The following is a 17,201-nucleotide window of genomic DNA, read 5'->3' on the forward strand; positions in this document are numbered from 1 at the left end:
TTAAATAATAAATAAATATTCAGTCTAATCTAAACTCTTCAATAAGTTTTAATATTCTTGCGTTTTCATCTTCATCAATATCCCGTTGTCTTCTTATAAATACGGTGGCTGCTGTCGTGGTTGTCGTCATGTAATACTGTTGTTTATATTTCAAGGCATAAATGAGTTTCTGAAAACAGATTTACACAAAAATTAATACGGTTGGTAAACTGTGTCATATTTTCCGGGCAAAATGCACTTTAATCCGGACTTAATAATAAAACTAAGCGGTACCATAAAATAAAATTTTACCAAGACTAGTTTTATGAGGAAGACGGCAAATGTCAGAAAACCAATTGTCATAAGGGCTCCCTCGTTCGAAGGAAAGTCCATGTGGTGTTCATCTTTATAGCCTCGTGCCTGCCGATTCTGATCCGACGGACCCCACAGATTCGTCATTTTGTCGCCTTCAAAAATTTAATGGAAATTCAAATAAATCTTGCAATTTTAAATTACCTATGTTCCATAAAAGTTTGTCCCTTAAATTTTTCAACACCGCAATTTTATTGGTCACCGATTTATCCTGGTCTTTCATCAGTGTCTTTTGAATCGTTTTAACCATGGGTATAAAACTATCGAATTTCCAATTTTCTTTGGTCTCATCATTTTCTTGTTTTTCATCTTCAAGTATTTCTTCAGTTATATTTTCGGTTGGAAATGACACACTTATTGGTGGTGAAGTAGTATCCACGGTTGGAGTGACCCGGACCGTAGTTCCTTTGTTACCTATCTTTCTTTGTAATTGATTTGAAGGGGCTATAGTCAACATTAGGTCGTTGTAGTATGGAGTTCTCATTACAATTTCATAACTTGAGGGTGTGGTTGTGGATACAAATGGCTTTTGAATTGTTGATGGAGTTTCCAACAGAGGAAATTCTAAAACAGTACTAGTTAAACGTATGTCGATTGTTCTTATATTAAATTAAATTATTTTGTCCTGGTGGATATTCAGGGAAAGACAATATTTAAAACTAAGGCATAAGATTACTTTAAAATACCTTATTATAAATTATTATATTAATAATACAAGTTTATTTTTAGTTATTTTTGAGAACTGTTGTTGTTTATTCGAAAAATATTATAATAGAAAACGTTTTAATCAAAATGTTTGGTATTTTAAAATTCAAAATTTAATTCAAAACATTTATTTATTAGGCAGATGTAAAATTTATAATGTTAAATATCAATCATAACAAGTTTTTTGCTTGGAATTTTTTTTATTATATAATAATATTTATGGATTTTAGAAAAATTTAAGATCAACTAGATACAATTGTTGACTTACCGGTTTGTAAAGTGTAATTTGTTCCTTTAACTTGTGTTATTTCAACCCAATCACACCAGATTATCGAACAATATGACAAAATGATACAGATTCGGATAATGTACATTTTATTTTCGTACTGAGACCCAAATAGAGACTGACATGACTGATGTGTCGCGTATCTAATGCCGATTTCCAGTTAGAAGTCTTAGAGCAGAAAATTATTCGGTGGAACTAAATGTAGTTTATTTATCTTAGGATCGGAAAGAGATGTTCGTGCATGTAATGTAAAGTGAAAATGGTACAATAGGATCATATTTTTTTAAATTTCAATGATGAAATATTTATAATACTTTATAGAATTAATTTGTTTTGTATTAGCGTACAACAATATTATGTGGGGAATTTATCAAGTAAGTTAAAGGGCATGTAACCATGCACATCTAGTGATTTTATAATTTGTTTATTATAAAAGTAAATCAATTTATTTATGACAAAAAATATTAATTATCACGGTGGTCATTGGTGGTGTCTGACGCTAGCTAATTCGTTCTCAACGTCCAAAACCGAATCCGCCTCCTTCTCCGAATCCACCGCCGAATCCGCCACCGGCACCACCGCCGAATCCGCCGCCACCACCAAATCCGCCGCCACCTCCGAGTCCGCCGCCGAGTCCACCGCCGAAACCTTCTCCGAATCCGCCGCCAAATCCGCCACCGGCTCCACCGCCGAAGCCGCCGCCGAATCCGCCTCCGAATCCGCCACCGCCTCCCAGTCCAAATTGGGGCTTAGGCACGGGGCTGGCAATGGCTGATGCAGCCATCACCACGAAAACAAGTAATACGGCCTGAAATAAATAAATAAAATTTTTTTTTTTAATTTTTATAGAAATAATTTATACTTTTTTGAATTAGCTGGTAATATCTTACCTTGGACATTTTATCCAAAGACCACCAAACTTCAGCTCGAACTCACAATTAATGATGAGTTACATCCAAAAACGCCATATTTATATATCGAAGATATCAGAAATTTGAGACATTTTGGACCGGTTTGTTTACCTAGAAAAAAACCCGCACGAATGTAAATTTATTTGTATATTTTTCTTTTCTGTGCCGATGACCATGTAGACAAATATTATCTGGTCTAGTCCCAGTAATGACATTGAACATACTGTTAGGTATAAATGTAATTTGCTGAAAAATAAATCAGAATATTACACTAGAAAGAAAATAAAAAAATTAGCAGTAATTCTAATATTTTTGAAATCTTGTGGTAATATAACATGAATGATTATTTAAACATCATCTTTTTTGTCAGTTTACCAAAAAATGTGTTTGCAAATGATGTGTACAGCGAGAGCTAATAAAGAATTCAATAAAAGTTGGTACCAGTATGTAAAATTTCTAAAATATGGGGACAATTGAATTTTTCCTATTTTCCTCTTCAAACTTGAGAAACAACGTTGCAAAACAAATGTAGGATTTAGTTGACGTCTACGCAAAATTTAAATACCGTTTAGTCAGAGAAGAGAAAGAAAGTATCATTTACATACTCAATGATATATTTTATTATCTATAGTCAATAAAACTTCTCCTTCATCAAATCAAATTTGATATTCTTATTTCTTTTGTAGATTACTCTACCACTACTTTACTACTTTTGAATTTTTCCTGATTTTCTGGAAGAACGATTTGTTGTACCTTGTATGGGAAGTTAAGCTTACAATGGAATTCTTGGACGTTCAACTAAAATCACTCCTTGCAGGAGAAAGATCAAGGCTCTAATAGGCTGTTATGGGATAAGTGAGACAAAAATAACATAATTTAGTAACACACAGGTACTAAAACAATGGTTGTTTGATAAATGTTGCTATTCCGTTTGAAAATAACATTGAATTCTTGTAGAAACGAATTTTATGTAGTGGCCTATGTATGATATTTTATAATATAAACTAGAAATTATGTCTAGAATATTGTTTATTATTATATACATATAATAATAGTACATGCATTTATTTTTTCTTAATACTTTTTTGAAACATAAGATAGTGAAATATGCATTTATAATAGATTTTACAAATTTTGTTTTGTATTTATCTAATTTGAATATGTTTTTAAAATATACACATATGTAATAGTTTAATAATTTATTTATCACAGCTAAATTAATGCTTTAATTTATCCATGGTGGTGATGATGGTGCCCGCCACCGAATCCTCGACCTTCTCCGCCGCCGTATCCACCGCCGTATCCGTTTCCTCCTCCCGCTCCGAATCCGCCTCCTTCTCCACCTCCGAATCCACCACCGGCTCCGCCACCGAATCCGCCGCCACCTCCGGCTCCACCACCGAATCCTCCACCAGCTCCGGCTCCACCACCGAATCCTCCACCAGCTCCGGCTCCACCGCCGAATCCGCCGCCTTGTCCTCCACCAAATCCGCCGCCAGATCCGCCGCCGAATCCACCGCCACCTCCGGCTCCGCCGCCGAATCCTCCACCACCACCGGATCCACCGCCAAATCCGCCACCTTCACCACCGCCAAATCCGGCGCCACCTCCTGCTCCACCGCCGAATCCTCCACCGGCGCCGCCGCCGCCTCCGAATCCACCACCGCTTCCGCCTCCTAATCCATATTGGGGTCTAGGCATGGGGGTGGTAATGACTGATGTAGTCATTACCATGAAAACAAGTAATGCGGCCTGAAATACATACATCAATTATATTTTTTTCAAATAAGGCTGATTAAAAAAATCTTACCTTTGATATCATGATTTTATCCAAAGCTCGAACTCACGATTAATGATAATATTTGTCCAAAAACGCCATACTTATATACGAGATTTCTGAAATTTTGGACCGGTTTGTTTACAAAAAGAAGAACATCAGTGTGTAATTTTGTATATTTTTCTTTTCATCATAGGTGACCGTGTAGAAAAATATTATTTACTCTAGTCTCAACGGTGGCATTGAACAAAAGATGCAAGACAATAATTATACATTAATTCTAACATTACTGAAATATTTATAGCAGGGTAACGAATTAAAGACAACATTCATTCGATTCAGCAAGTATTGTATTAGTTTACATTTGCAGCTGTGTAACATTTTTGATAATACTTTAATTTTATTTTTTTACAGTTTTAACAATGTGGCCGACCTCGAATCGTGTTGTGTTTTTTTTTTAATTTCACTCAGTTGTTACCTTATTTTAGCACGAAATTTGTTAGACGTTCAATTTTACTATCACCTCCTTTGATTTCAATTAAAGTTGAAATCGGTCATACTGTTCACAAATGTTTTTGGCTAAACAACTATGTTATTGCATTAGCACAGCAATATTTGAAGGATGAAAAGACATTTCATTTTATCAAAAATGTTTGAAAATTGCTTACATTAAATAATTCATAACATATTATTATATTTCTAATAAAAATCTTGGAGTAACAGAAAAATCCACAAAACAAACAAAAAAAGAAAAACCTAATAATGGTATCATTTAAAATCTACTGTTGTTGTTTACCATATTACTTATTATAGTATAATAAAACTTTTATTCAAGATAAATAATAAATTGATCAAAATTTGAAAAAAGTGAATAATAATCTACTTTATAGTTACACTTTTAGTCTTCTTATTTTACCTAATAACCGTTATTATGAATATTTCACCAATTTTTTACCAGAAAACATATAAAAAACAGGAAATCTTCGTAATTTAACACATCCTGTTCAATCTTGGATTAAATACAATTATAGTGAATAGTTTGAAGAGTAATTTTTGGAAAATAGTTTGACATGTAAATTTAGTTAATGAGCATGTAAAATATACACATATGTAATAATTTAATAATTTATTTATTCTATAAATAAGATTTAATTTACAGATATGACTTAATTTATCAAAGGTGATGGTGAAGGTGGTGTCCGCTACGGACTGATCCGTCTCATTCTTAGCGACCGAATCCGAATCCGCCTCCTTCTCCGCCGCCGAATCCACCGCCGGCTCCGCCTCCAATACCGCCTCCAATTCCGCCGCCACCACCGGCTCCACCACCGAATCCGCCTCCTTCTCCTCCGCCGAAGCCGCCGCCAATACCGCCGCCAGCTCCGCCTCCGAATCCAGCACCGCCTCCGAGTCCACCTCCGATTCCGCCGCCGAATCCGCCTCCTTCTCCGCCGCCGAATCCGCCACCGGCACCACCGCCAGCACCGCCGCCGAATCCGCCTCCGGCTCCTCCGCCCAAACCACCACCGGCTCCGAATCCGCCACCTTCTCCGCCTCCGAATCCGCCGCCAATACCGCCGCCAGCTCCGCCTCCGAATCCACCGCCACCTCCGAGGCCACCTCCGAGGCCACCGCCGAAGCCGCCTCCTTCTCCACCTCCGAATCCACCGCCTCCACCGGCACCGCCGCCGAATCCACCGCCGGCACCACCGCCGAATCCACCGCCGGCACCACCGCCGAATCCACCGCCGGCGCCGCCGCCGCCTCCTAAGCCGAACTGTGCCTTAGGCACGGGGGTGGTAATGACCGATGTAGTCATTACCATGAAAGCAAGTACTGCGGCCTGAAATCAATAAAAACATTTTTTTCAAAATGTTGAAATTATTATAAAGGGAAAAACTTACCTTGGACATCATGGTTGTATCCAAAGACCAAATTTAATCAAACAACTAATAGCTCGAGCAAAAGAGTAATGATTAGATTCGCCCAAAAACGGCATATTTATATATCGAACATATTAGAGATTTGGGACATTTTGAACCGGTTTGTTTATCTGTAAAAAAATAGCACGAACGTAATTCTGTATATTTTTCCTTACAGTGTCGGTGACCATGTAGAAAAATAATATTTATTCCACTCAGTAGTGGCATTGAACTTAAGATGTAAAGATATAAGGTAACTTATAATTGTCGGAAATCGAACATCAATTTATTTTTTACGCAGATTTGAAGAAAAAAAATTATTTTACGGCTTAAAAATTCAAAAGTAAGTAGATAAAAATAAGAGACAGAATATCCTTTTCAATTAAATTTCAAATTTTAATATTTTGAATAGTTTAATAAAATTAAATTATAATTTCCTTCGCCTTTTAATGTGTTATATAAGACAATATTTACATATTCAAATTTATTAATCTAACTAGTTTCTGCTTATTCTTTTTGTGTTTGTATTGTTGTGTATATTTCGTTAATTTTCATTCAATAACAATAAATTCATACCTATTATTAACATAATTAACCAAGTCAAATTCATAAATTATTTTTTTTTAATCAGTTTTTACTTGAAATGTGGAGTATTATTGTTATTTCACTCTTAAACAATTAAATTTAAATATTATTTCAAATTTTAATTTCGGAAATATATTCTGTAAATTTGTTTTATTTTTTCTGACGTTCAGAATAGAATATTATTGTTTATGTATATAGTATTAATCTTATTTTGTTTATAAACATTATATAGTATTGTATATAAACACGACAGATGTTTATAACAGAATTCATATCATATGGAAATTATTAATTAAAAACAATCAAAATTTCAAGTTTAACCTTCAAGAAATCCTAATATGTTAATTTGATATCCAAAATTGTTGACTTAGAATCAACAATATTAGATCCCCAAAAAGTAATAAAACGTGAGGTAAATAATTTTGCACTGTCTGGGTTAAATCAATTATAACTGTCAATAAGAAACGTTAGCAGTAATAACAATAATAATGTTTGTTAAACAAACTGGAAAGGAGTACATATATAAAATTAAAATTAAAATTTATTTTATGTTCTTATCTAAATGTTCTTCTAAAAACTCGTAAGACGTAAAGGATCTATCAACTTATGTAAATGACACTTCATTCTGCGCTAAATAAATTTAATATGCAAATTAACATGTAAATTGGGAATCACCGCCTTTCTGATCCAGTTAAAACTCGTTTTTGCCAATGTTTTAATTGAATATATTAAAATATTAGGTTACTACACGTGCCAAAATTTTCTCTCCTTCCAAGAAAAACATGTAAATGTGAGTTGTTGTTATCAACTCAAATATAATTTGAACTTCCTCATCAATAGAGCAAGTGACCCCACCGACTCCGCCACACTCAGTACACGATTCCTTCGAACGTGGAATGCAAGTAAATTATTTATTTATTGCATTTCCTGAATAAATTACCGGCAAATAATCCTCAATCATCGCGGAATTCCCTACAGTTATGGATAGGTTAAAAATTATACAAGGTTGTTTTTATTCATACACGAGCGTACGCACGCATGATGAACTTGAAAAGCTCTTTATGGTTAATTTTAATAGATGTTTCGTTATTGAATACTAATCGAATGTTGAATAGGTTTTGAATTAATTTCCAGATTTGTAGCTGAAGAAACTATTGCAGAGTTTCATGGAATTTTTTTAAAACTTACAACCATTAAATATTCATATTTTTTTTCATTTAAGTTAGTTAGCATGGTCAAACACTAGATTAAGATTAACGGTATTGAACTGGTTAACATTTTTTGGGTTTTTTTTTTCACGTAGCTTTGTCGGGAAGAATTTTAGTGATTATATTTTAAATAAAAAATTACCACCTTAAAAAACTGATTTAATTTTAAAAACTCATGACACGTATCAATCAAACCGTCAAAACTCATTTTAAGGCTTCAGTTTACTGAATAAGGAGCAACAAATAAAATCAAATTCTTTATTAAACTATTTCACTTGAACACGAATCCATCATTATTTTCCCCATCCTTTTCCATGACCACCGCCGAAGCCTCCACCGAATCCACCTCCCCATCCTCCACCACCACCTCCGCCCCATCCTCCTCCACCACCTCCGCCGCCTCCTCCACCCCAGCCTCCGCCTCCGCCCCAACCTCCTCCACCGCCGTGGCCGCCGCCCGGATAACCTCCACCGCCGCCGGGATAACCTCCGCCTCCGCTGATGTAAATTTTCTTAATTATCAAACCGCCGCCTCCTCCGCCGCAGCAGCCGCCTCCTCCGAACTTCTTGAAGAAGGTCGGGGCCGATTGGCACACATCGAAGACAATTGCGAAGCAGACTACGAACTGTAACAGATCACGAATTTGGTAGGCTGAATTCAACGGAAAATTTTAAATTTCTAATTTGGCATCGTAGGTTAAAAAATCACGTGAATTTCAAATGTGAATAAAATTAATTGGATTTTAAATCGAAGAATAATTATAAAAAGGCCAAAGATGAAGGTTCCGTTTTTAAACTTTCCTTTTCTTAGAAGAACAATTGTTGCTTAAAAATTAAATACCCTTCAGCCACGTTCGATAACTAAACAGATATGATTCAGAGGGAATTTCAAAATGTGTATGTGAATATAGATTTTGAAATCAAGGTGACTTTAAATTATACAAATTAATTAATTTTAATATTGGGAGAAATCAAATACATGTTCAGAAAGTTCTTTATCTTTTATAACTAACTCACTTCTAAATATTATTATTATAAAGAATTAATAAATTTTCTAATAAATATTTGAAATGTACTTACGACTAATAAAAATCCACTTCTCATCGTAAATAATTTAGTTTTCCACCGAACTCAACACAACAACTAAATGAAACAAAATAATTCTTCTTTAATTTATACATTTTCCTTGATGCAATTATACAGATGCGCAAGCTGAGTAATTATCTGGAAACTGGACAATAAAAATTTAAATCTTCATATAGTTAATTCAATGAAACCCACACTGACATATTGGTTATTAGTACATACAGAAAATGAGTTTTTATACTATATCACACTCTATTTTGGACTTACAATTATACTTAATCATTTTAAGACTAGTATTATAGTTTAGAAATAGTTTAATGTAAATAAATATATAATATATTTAATGATGTATGACAATTTATCAATTGTTAGTACAATAATAAATTATAGTACGTAAAAGTTAGTTTATCTGTCTATTATTTTGAAAAATACATAACGGATATAGTGGTTTTCCAAGTTAATATTAATAATTAAAATAATTATAAAGTTTCAGTAGACAGATTGCATATAAAAAACGAATTCAGTGTGAAATAATTAGTTATATTGGAATAACTCCACATGAAGTACACTGTGCTCCAAAATGTTTGTTTCACACCTTTATTTTTTGTTATTTGTAAGTGTAAATTAATTTCATCCTTTTAGTTGTCGTTTTTAATTTTATATTAATAACGTGACATATTTAATTTTCAGCTTACCATAATATTGGAATTAAATGCGGAACCATCACCCCATCTGAAGAAAATTTTGAATCACCTTGGAGGTGGCGGAGGAAATAGCGGTTATTGCTGCGGAGGAGGAGGCAACCCGGGTTATGGCGGAGGCGGTGGCTTGCAAATCACCATTAAGAAAGTGCCCGGGGGTGGTGGTGGTGGTTATCCGAGTGGCGGAGGATGCCAGTGTGTCCCTTGTTGCATGTCGGGTGGAAACAGTGGCGGTCACTATGGCGGCGGTCACGGTGCTGGAGGAGGGTATGGCGCAGGTGGTGGCGGCGGCGGAGGTGGCGGTGGAGGCGGAGGCGGCGGTGGTTTTGGAGGAGGCGGTGGATTCGGTTTTGGCGGAGGAGCAGGCGGTGGATATGGAAAATAAGTTCGATACAGTATTTTATAAAGTTGTTTAATAATATTGTATGTATTTATTATATGGACTGATGTGAAATAAATTAGAAAGTAAAAATTTATTTGTTATTTTATTTAAGTCAAGTAATTATTAATGGAGCAAAATTATCTCTAATACCAATATGTACAGTTACTTTATTTAAGTGGATGTATTACTTTGATGGTTACTGAAATTAATTGTAACGTTACATCGGAAATCATTTAATTAAAATTAAATAAAACAATTATTTTTAATTTAACTCAATTTAAACTTAATATTTAATAGTTTTATTAATTTTAAATTAAATAAAATAATTATTTTTAATTTAAAACAATTTAAGTTTTATATTTAATTGTTTTATTAATTATAAATTAAACATAACTATTATTTTTAATCTAAGTCAATTTAAATTTAATATTTATTTAAGTTGATGTATTACTTTAGTGATTACTGAAATTAATTGTAACGTTATAGCTGAAATAATTATCAAATAATTTAAATGAAAAATATGTTTTTGAAAAAATTCTAAAAATGTTGTCTAGCATAATATGCTCTTACCTCAATCCATCTCTTTTTTTTCCTTGTTTGATGTTTTACTATATAGTGATAACATCAGATAATTAATAAGAACAAGTCTCTGATAATTATTCTTATAACTAAAAATAGATTTATAAAAAATTTTACCGTCTCATTTTTGATATTATCTCGTTGTGACTAAATAAAATGGCAAGAATATATTCGGTATAACTTTTTATTTGGCAGTAGAAACATTTTACAAAACACTATTTCAATTACTTCTTTCCGTACCCTCCTCCAAAACCAAAACCGAATCCACCTCCTCCGCCACCACCGCCTCCTCCACCGCCACCACCGCCTCCACCTCCTCCTCCGCCTCCACCTCCACCACCTCCTCCTCCGCCAAAATGACCAAAACCCCCTTTTCTACGACATCCACAATTATTCTTTTTCTTCTTAAAAAAGGGTTGAGGTAATGGGTTGGCCAGCGATGCACATACTAATGTAAACTAATTAAAAAACAATTAATATATTTATTAAGTTAAGAGTAATACTAATTAATTCAATCAAAAAATTTAAAATTAATTAATTATACTTACTAGGAGAATCAACACAAAAAATATCCTCATACTTTTTTTGGATTTCATTATTAACCAACTAATGATTAACAATAAATAAATTAAAATGAAATTTACTTACTCCTTTATATGTTTTAAGCATCTAAATATTAATAAACGTTGTAATTATCTAACACCAAAACAGTTATTAATAAACGTAATAATTTTCTTGTTGGAAATAGAAAAGGTATTTTCCCGGTACATGCGTATAATCAGTGTTTTGTAAAATCTTAATTAATTCTCACGTAATTTAATAGTAGTCAATAATTATTTTTTTGTCGCTCCGAATTCATTAGTATTAGGAACCAATTTTAACATATGCAACTCAGCTTACAACACCCAAATTTGATTGGGCATTCTTGGTGTTGTTGTCATGATTAAATAAAAACACAATTTAAAAAAAATAAATAAATAATTTATGTAGACAGTTTACATAGCTTAATAATCTCATTTTCCCCATCCACTTCCGTATCCACCTCCGTATCCGCCGCCGAAACCACCGCCAAAACCACCTCCGAAACCAATTCCTCCTCCGAATCCAACTCCTCCTCCGTAGCCACCTCCGTAACCACCTCCATATCCACCTCCATATCCGCCTCCATTTCCACCTCCGTAACCACCTCCGTAACCACTTCCGTAGCCACCTCCATAGCCACTTCCGTAGCCGCTTCCTACACCTCCGCCGTATCCTCCACCGTAACCACCGCCGTAGCCGCCTCCGTAGCCTCCACCGTAGCCGTTATTATATCCTCCGTAGTATGGACCACTTCCATATCCTCCGTAACCGATTTTTTTAATTCCGATCACTGCCACACCTCCAGTGCCTCCGTATCCCCAATGTTTCTTGAACGTTGGGGTTGGAGCTGCCGTTGTGTAAACCGACAGGATGGCAAGAAGAAGAAATATCTGGAAATTAATTAATTCGTTGAAATTTAAAAGCAGAAGAAATAATTTCAGAGCTAACGAAATAGTATATTATTAATTTTTCAATTTAAGAAATAAATTTATTTAAGTAACTAAACAAAAATGGAATTATTATAAATGCAACCAATGCAACTATAATTTGACTCATCGTCGTTAACATTGGGTACCAAATGCAGAACTGTAAGGTTGCTAATACTCGCCAAAAACAATTAACACAATGCGTGACCAAAGTATTGAACATTTAAATACTCCAAGTAAATACTGAAGGAACAAAAAAATAAATAAAAAAATGTAGTACTTTCACAAAGTATTACTCACAGTGCTAAGATATCCACGCAGTGCCATGTTTATCACAGAACTAAAACAATACGATTGCACCAAAAAAGAACTGGTGATTGACGGGTTGGGCTTACGACCCAAGTCTTTTATATGTGATCTATGTGTGTATGTGACAATCGGTAAACTCAAGGATAATCATTCGTAGCAATGGGATTTTTTGGACAATGTCAATTACGAGCAACGATGTCGCTGATAGACTTCTCATTCATAAATTAGTACCTGTTCGTGATATTTAGTTATAATTAGTAATAGGTTCTTCAACACGGATTTGTGGGTAGATGTCGGGAAATAATTAAGAATACTCTCAAGATTAAATAAACAATACACAAGGCTTGGTTTGTACTGTTTAAACAACTAAAATCTTTGTTGGAACAGATTTGGTAATGATTTTGAGGAGAGATCAAAAATCATCAGTAATAGAATAGAAACATGTTCAGTTTAATTAGTTTGGACGATGTAGACTTAATGTTGTTATTCATTATTTTGTAAATAGTATAACAAAGTAGTATGAAATCAGTGGTTAACTTTTTTAATTATATATTTATTATAAAATTATTGTGAAACAATATACCTGCATATGTAAAACTTTAGTAATAAATATTTAAATAAATTTCTTTTTTGTAATATATTTAATGATTTATCTTTTCATTTTCTTAGAAGTACAATTATGATGTGTAAAAAAAGTATTAATAAAAAATTCTAATATGAAAAATAATAATTAATATACCAGTAATCTGCCCTAAATATAACATATATGTATAAAATTAAATTTGCAAAATAATCTTTACATAGAATATAATCAAGATTGTTAGAATAATGAAAATAATGATTTTATCTTTTTGAGGTAGTGGTAATGATACAGACAGATACAAGCAATGTCTTATGATTACTAAATGAAATGTTACATAAATAGTAATAGTCCATAATTGTATGTATTTGTTTTTTGATTTTTAAACAAAGTTAATCACTTAATAATTTTTTATAAAATTTCTCATGAAGAATTCAAGAAGTGTATTGTGATAAGAGAGACTCTTACTTACAGACTACAAACCTATAAATTAATAAATATTTTCTTATAAACAAGAAAATATAGCAGAAATACTGTACGTTATTAAAAAATTAATTAATTAATATTATTAAAGAGCCTAAAGAGCTACGTAAATAAAAAGACGAGGAATAATAAATAAATAATTTATTTTATTCTAATTACACACTAAAATAATTTATCTTCCTAATCCAATTCCGCCGATTCCACCGTGAGCGAATCCACCACCTAATCCGCCAGCGTATCCTCCGCCCAATGCTCCTCCATATCCTCCTCCATATCCTCCTCCGTATCCACCACCGTATCCACCTCCGTATCCTCCAGCATATCCTCCCCTGTAGCCTCCGAAGCCGGCTCCGTATCCTCCCAGACCGCCTAGCAAGCTTCCGTGGCCACCGCCGAATCCACCTCCGTAGCCGGCGCCGTAGCCGCCGCCAAGACCACCAATGCCGGCATAACCGACCTTTTTGACGGCGAGCACCCCGACGCCACCGACTCCACCTACACCACCTAGACCACCGACTCCACCTACACCACCTAGACCACCGACGCCACCGACGCCGCCGATGCCACCGACGCCTCCGATGCCTCCGATGCCTCCGATGCCACCAATCGGTCTGGGTTCAGGGACTGGAGCTGGGATTGAAGAGGCAAGGGTTACAATGACCAAGAGAATTAGCAGCTGTAATCAATGATTTGTGTAGGATTAAAAATTTTATATGTAAATCTAATTTTGATTTATATAAAATGTATTTCATAGTATTTTAAATTTTTCTGTTTTTTATTTTAATTATAAAGATTTAACAAATCTAATTATTTGGTTTAAAATTTGAATAAAAACAACTAAAAAAATTGCTTACCTTGCTAATACTAAAATATCCACCGTACTCCATTATGGACCAACTAAAAGCAACAGTAAAAAATTGGTGCTAATTTATGGACTGCCAAATTTGCAATATTGAATTTTCTGTTAGCTCAGGTCTTTTTATATAGAGGGGCATAGGTGGAGCTATAAGGTAATTAACCCGAAGGCATTTTCGTAGATTTTTTTTTATTAATTTACGGACAGTGAACCGTTGGCCATAACATCTAATGATCTAGCCAAGTCTTGATGATAGTCAAAGTCCAACATGCTGTCAGTTAATCATGATTTTACGCTTTAGTATCTGTATCACAGCTAGATTTGAGTCAAATTAATTGACCACTAATGCAAATTTGGATTTGCCAATATTTATTGTTATTTACTGTATAAACAGTTTTATCACTTTTTTGACCTCAATAATCAAGAAAGTTATAACAGTAAAAACAGAAATAGATGATTTTATTGAATAATAAAAAAAACACCACATTAAGTTTCTAAATAATATGCATTAACATATTTAAATATTATTAAGTCGTTATTAATAAACGCCAAAAAATCCCCTATTATAGATATTTGTTTTAATATTTTTTCTAATTATTTACCTTTTTAGTTAGTACATTCATTAAAAATGTTGGGACATCTTAATAAACAAGATATTTTTTTGGCAATTTCTTCAATTATCGAGTTTGGAGAGCAACAAAGTAATTAAATTTAAAGCAATTTTATTAAAAGTATTTTACACAATTATCGACCACGCACATTTCCATTTGGATCCATATCTGGATATTCCGAATACGGATATGGATATGGATAACCATAAGGGTTTCCATAAGGATAAGCATTGTTAGAAGCATAATTGCTCCCTCCCCCATATCCGTATCCATATCCATAATTGGGAAAGCCGTATCCGTATCCATAACCATATCCATAATTCAAATTCTTGTTTGAATTTGAGTTGTAGTTGGTGGTGCCAAGTCCGAGCAGATCCTTAAGCAAACCGAAGAATATTGGGGCAGCTGACGTTCGTGCTATAATTACTAAAATGACCAGGAATTTCAGCATCTAAAAAAATGAATTATATTAAGTAAACAAGTTACTCATAATGTTTCTCATAGTAATAATGTCCTTCGTTTATTTACTTAAAAGAACCAACAACGATAGTATTTAGTAATTGAAGACATGTCACAACTGGGAAGTCCACAGTTTACTTAAAAGTTATTCATTGATTTATACCACACGTAAAAACGTATATTAAAATGTGAAAACATTCACGTACAAAACACAATTTACAAACACATTTCTGATTACTTAGACCTTGAACCTAACTCTTTAGTACTGAATGTGAGTGTATCAACCAAAATAATATCCCAATAAAAAATGTACAGAAACAGTATTTACATGACGATACGTATCTTATTATGCCCCAGACAGTCACGAACGATTTTTTAAATTTAAATATACACCAACATTCAAATGCGGGAAAAATATGCCCATCGTTGTACATCAACGCGATTAATTACATTGTAATTATTGATGATCTCAACTGACATGTGCAAAGAATTACATAAAACTACCGAGGGGAAATTATTTTTTAATAATTGTGTGTTTGAAAAATGTGTTCGGTTATTTTGTCAGGGTTTCCCAGTAAAAAAAAATACAATGCGGTGTCGCAAAAATGTGTTGCATTATTAATTTAGGGTTTCATTTTTATTTTTTTTTAAATTGCCTAATGGTGTAATTTTGGAACGTGTTCAACCTAGAGAATATACCGAATGACGACGTCGTTTCGTCCTATCCGGCTTAAAGTGAGTCACAAAGAATAATCTTGCCTTCTAAATAGGCAAGGTTTGTCAATATTGTCTTAACAAACTGTAATCCAAATTGACGGACATTCGCATGTATAAACATCGACCGTTAAAAAGTGTTACGTAGCTGGTGTTTCCCATGATATAAGTTAATTATATATTTACAACACGTCTGGATCTGTTGTCGCGATTTAATAAACACTCTATTTTCAGATATTCTATCATATGCAATTTGAATGTTAATTGAGATTTTTTGACTTTAATTGATTATTTTATTAGATCAGGAACCAATAAATTCTTTCCTTATAAAATTTAACTCATTAATTGAAACTTTAATGAGAAAATTATTTATAAATTTAACAATATTACTAAAAATAAATGTTTTAAATATTTGATTTTGTCATTATCATGGAATAGAATTTGTATTGTAATAGTTTAAATATGAGGTACTGAAAAAAGTAATTTACGTTGGTCCACAAATAATAAATTTTTATACTATATTTTAACATTATTGTATTAAACTGAACATATTTTTTAAAAACTATGTTCTAACTATACCATTTATTTTTTCTACACTGTACTTACAACATTTTTATGATTAAAAATGATTCAAATTTATTCAGTACGTTTGAAGAAGATACTGCAAATGATGAAGCTGAGGATGAACAACGTCAAAGTCATCCTAAAACTTCTACAAACGAAGAAATTAAGTGATATTTCCTGCAAAATTCTATTATAATATGTTTGGAAATGCTGATTGAATCAACCATTAGAAGAACCATTAGAAGGAGGTTCCATACAATGAATTTTATCAAAAAGTTGACAATCACCATTTCTCTCTTTGTATTCAACACACATGAGCATTTTGTTGATTATATTGCTAAATCAGACGATGAATGGATTGATTACAATTTCCACAGGTCATGACAATGAGTTGAAGCTTGTAAACCTGGTGGAACAGTAATTCAATAATGATTTTGATGAATACCTACCAAGAGCGTTTGGCCTATTCAATCAACTGTCTATTGCTCACAAATTGACCAAATTCATGAAAAAATTTGAAGATAAAATTCTTTAATCAATAGATGAGGCATTCTGCTTCTTCAATCAACTGTCTATTCCTTGCAAATTAACCAAATTCATGAAATAATTTGAAGATAAGATTCT

At 33.4% G+C, this 17,201-nt stretch overlaps 8 protein-coding genes across 8 annotated transcripts; all 8 read right to left on the bottom strand.

The window, feature by feature from the left end:
* Nucleotides 1-19: 19 nt before the first annotated feature.
* On the bottom strand, nt 20-1,640 carry LOC126265783 (uncharacterized). Its single transcript, XM_049968370.1, has 4 exons — nt 1,325-1,640; nt 496-915; nt 211-446; nt 20-169 (listed from the first exon to the last, which is right to left on the bottom strand). Exons 1-4 carry the CDS (start codon nt 1,428-1,430, stop codon nt 20-22), a joined length of 912 nt encoding a protein of 303 aa, XP_049824327.1. The 5' UTR covers nt 1,431-1,640.
* Nucleotides 1,641-1,752: 112 nt separating this feature from the next.
* On the bottom strand, nt 1,753-2,257 carry LOC126266176 (uncharacterized). Its single transcript, XM_049969443.1, has 2 exons — nt 2,233-2,257; nt 1,753-2,150 (listed from the first exon to the last, which is right to left on the bottom strand). Exons 1-2 carry the CDS (start codon nt 2,239-2,241, stop codon nt 1,857-1,859), a joined length of 303 nt encoding a protein of 100 aa, XP_049825400.1. The 5' UTR covers nt 2,242-2,257; the 3' UTR covers nt 1,753-1,856.
* Nucleotides 2,258-3,483: 1,226 nt separating this feature from the next.
* LOC126265789 (uncharacterized) lies at nt 3,484-4,170 on the bottom strand. The gene is made up of 2 exons (XM_049968432.1): nt 4,064-4,170; nt 3,484-4,005 (listed from the first exon to the last, which is right to left on the bottom strand). The coding sequence occupies exons 1-2, from the start codon at nt 4,073-4,075 to the stop codon at nt 3,484-3,486; spliced, it is 534 nt and encodes a 177-aa protein (XP_049824389.1). The 5' UTR covers nt 4,076-4,170.
* A 971-nt stretch (nt 4,171-5,141) lies between these two features.
* LOC109604872 (uncharacterized) lies at nt 5,142-6,214 on the bottom strand. The gene is made up of 2 exons (XM_020021421.2): nt 5,935-6,214; nt 5,142-5,873 (listed from the first exon to the last, which is right to left on the bottom strand). Exons 1-2 carry the CDS (start codon nt 5,944-5,946, stop codon nt 5,256-5,258), a joined length of 630 nt encoding a protein of 209 aa, XP_019876980.1. The 5' UTR covers nt 5,947-6,214; the 3' UTR covers nt 5,142-5,255.
* Nucleotides 6,215-7,995: 1,781 nt separating this feature from the next.
* LOC126264276 (uncharacterized) lies at nt 7,996-8,920 on the bottom strand. The gene is made up of 2 exons (XM_049961410.1): nt 8,826-8,920; nt 7,996-8,371 (listed from the first exon to the last, which is right to left on the bottom strand). The coding sequence occupies exons 1-2, from the start codon at nt 8,847-8,849 to the stop codon at nt 8,039-8,041; spliced, it is 357 nt and encodes a 118-aa protein (XP_049817367.1). The 5' UTR covers nt 8,850-8,920; the 3' UTR covers nt 7,996-8,038.
* A 2,532-nt stretch (nt 8,921-11,452) lies between these two features.
* On the bottom strand, nt 11,453-12,430 carry LOC109604893 (uncharacterized). Its single transcript, XM_020021445.2, has 2 exons — nt 12,302-12,430; nt 11,453-11,965 (listed from the first exon to the last, which is right to left on the bottom strand). Exons 1-2 carry the CDS (start codon nt 12,326-12,328, stop codon nt 11,507-11,509), a joined length of 486 nt encoding a protein of 161 aa, XP_019877004.1. The 5' UTR covers nt 12,329-12,430; the 3' UTR covers nt 11,453-11,506.
* A 1,069-nt stretch (nt 12,431-13,499) lies between these two features.
* Nucleotides 13,500-14,567, bottom strand: LOC109604862 (uncharacterized). Its single transcript, XM_020021410.2, has 2 exons — nt 14,228-14,567; nt 13,500-14,049 (listed from the first exon to the last, which is right to left on the bottom strand). The coding sequence occupies exons 1-2, from the start codon at nt 14,258-14,260 to the stop codon at nt 13,546-13,548; spliced, it is 537 nt and encodes a 178-aa protein (XP_019876969.2). The 5' UTR covers nt 14,261-14,567; the 3' UTR covers nt 13,500-13,545.
* Nucleotides 14,568-14,973: 406 nt separating this feature from the next.
* On the bottom strand, nt 14,974-15,723 carry LOC109604422 (shematrin-like protein 1). The gene is made up of 2 exons (XM_049968479.1): nt 15,697-15,723; nt 14,974-15,291 (listed from the first exon to the last, which is right to left on the bottom strand). Exons 1-2 carry the CDS (start codon nt 15,721-15,723, stop codon nt 14,974-14,976), a joined length of 345 nt encoding a protein of 114 aa, XP_049824436.1.
* Nucleotides 15,724-17,201: the final 1,478 nt, after the last annotated feature.

The sequence above is a fragment of the Aethina tumida genome, chromosome 1 (genome assembly GCF_024364675.1).
Source record: "Aethina tumida isolate Nest 87 chromosome 1, icAetTumi1.1, whole genome shotgun sequence".
NCBI lineage: Eukaryota > Metazoa > Arthropoda > Insecta > Coleoptera > Nitidulidae > Aethina > Aethina tumida.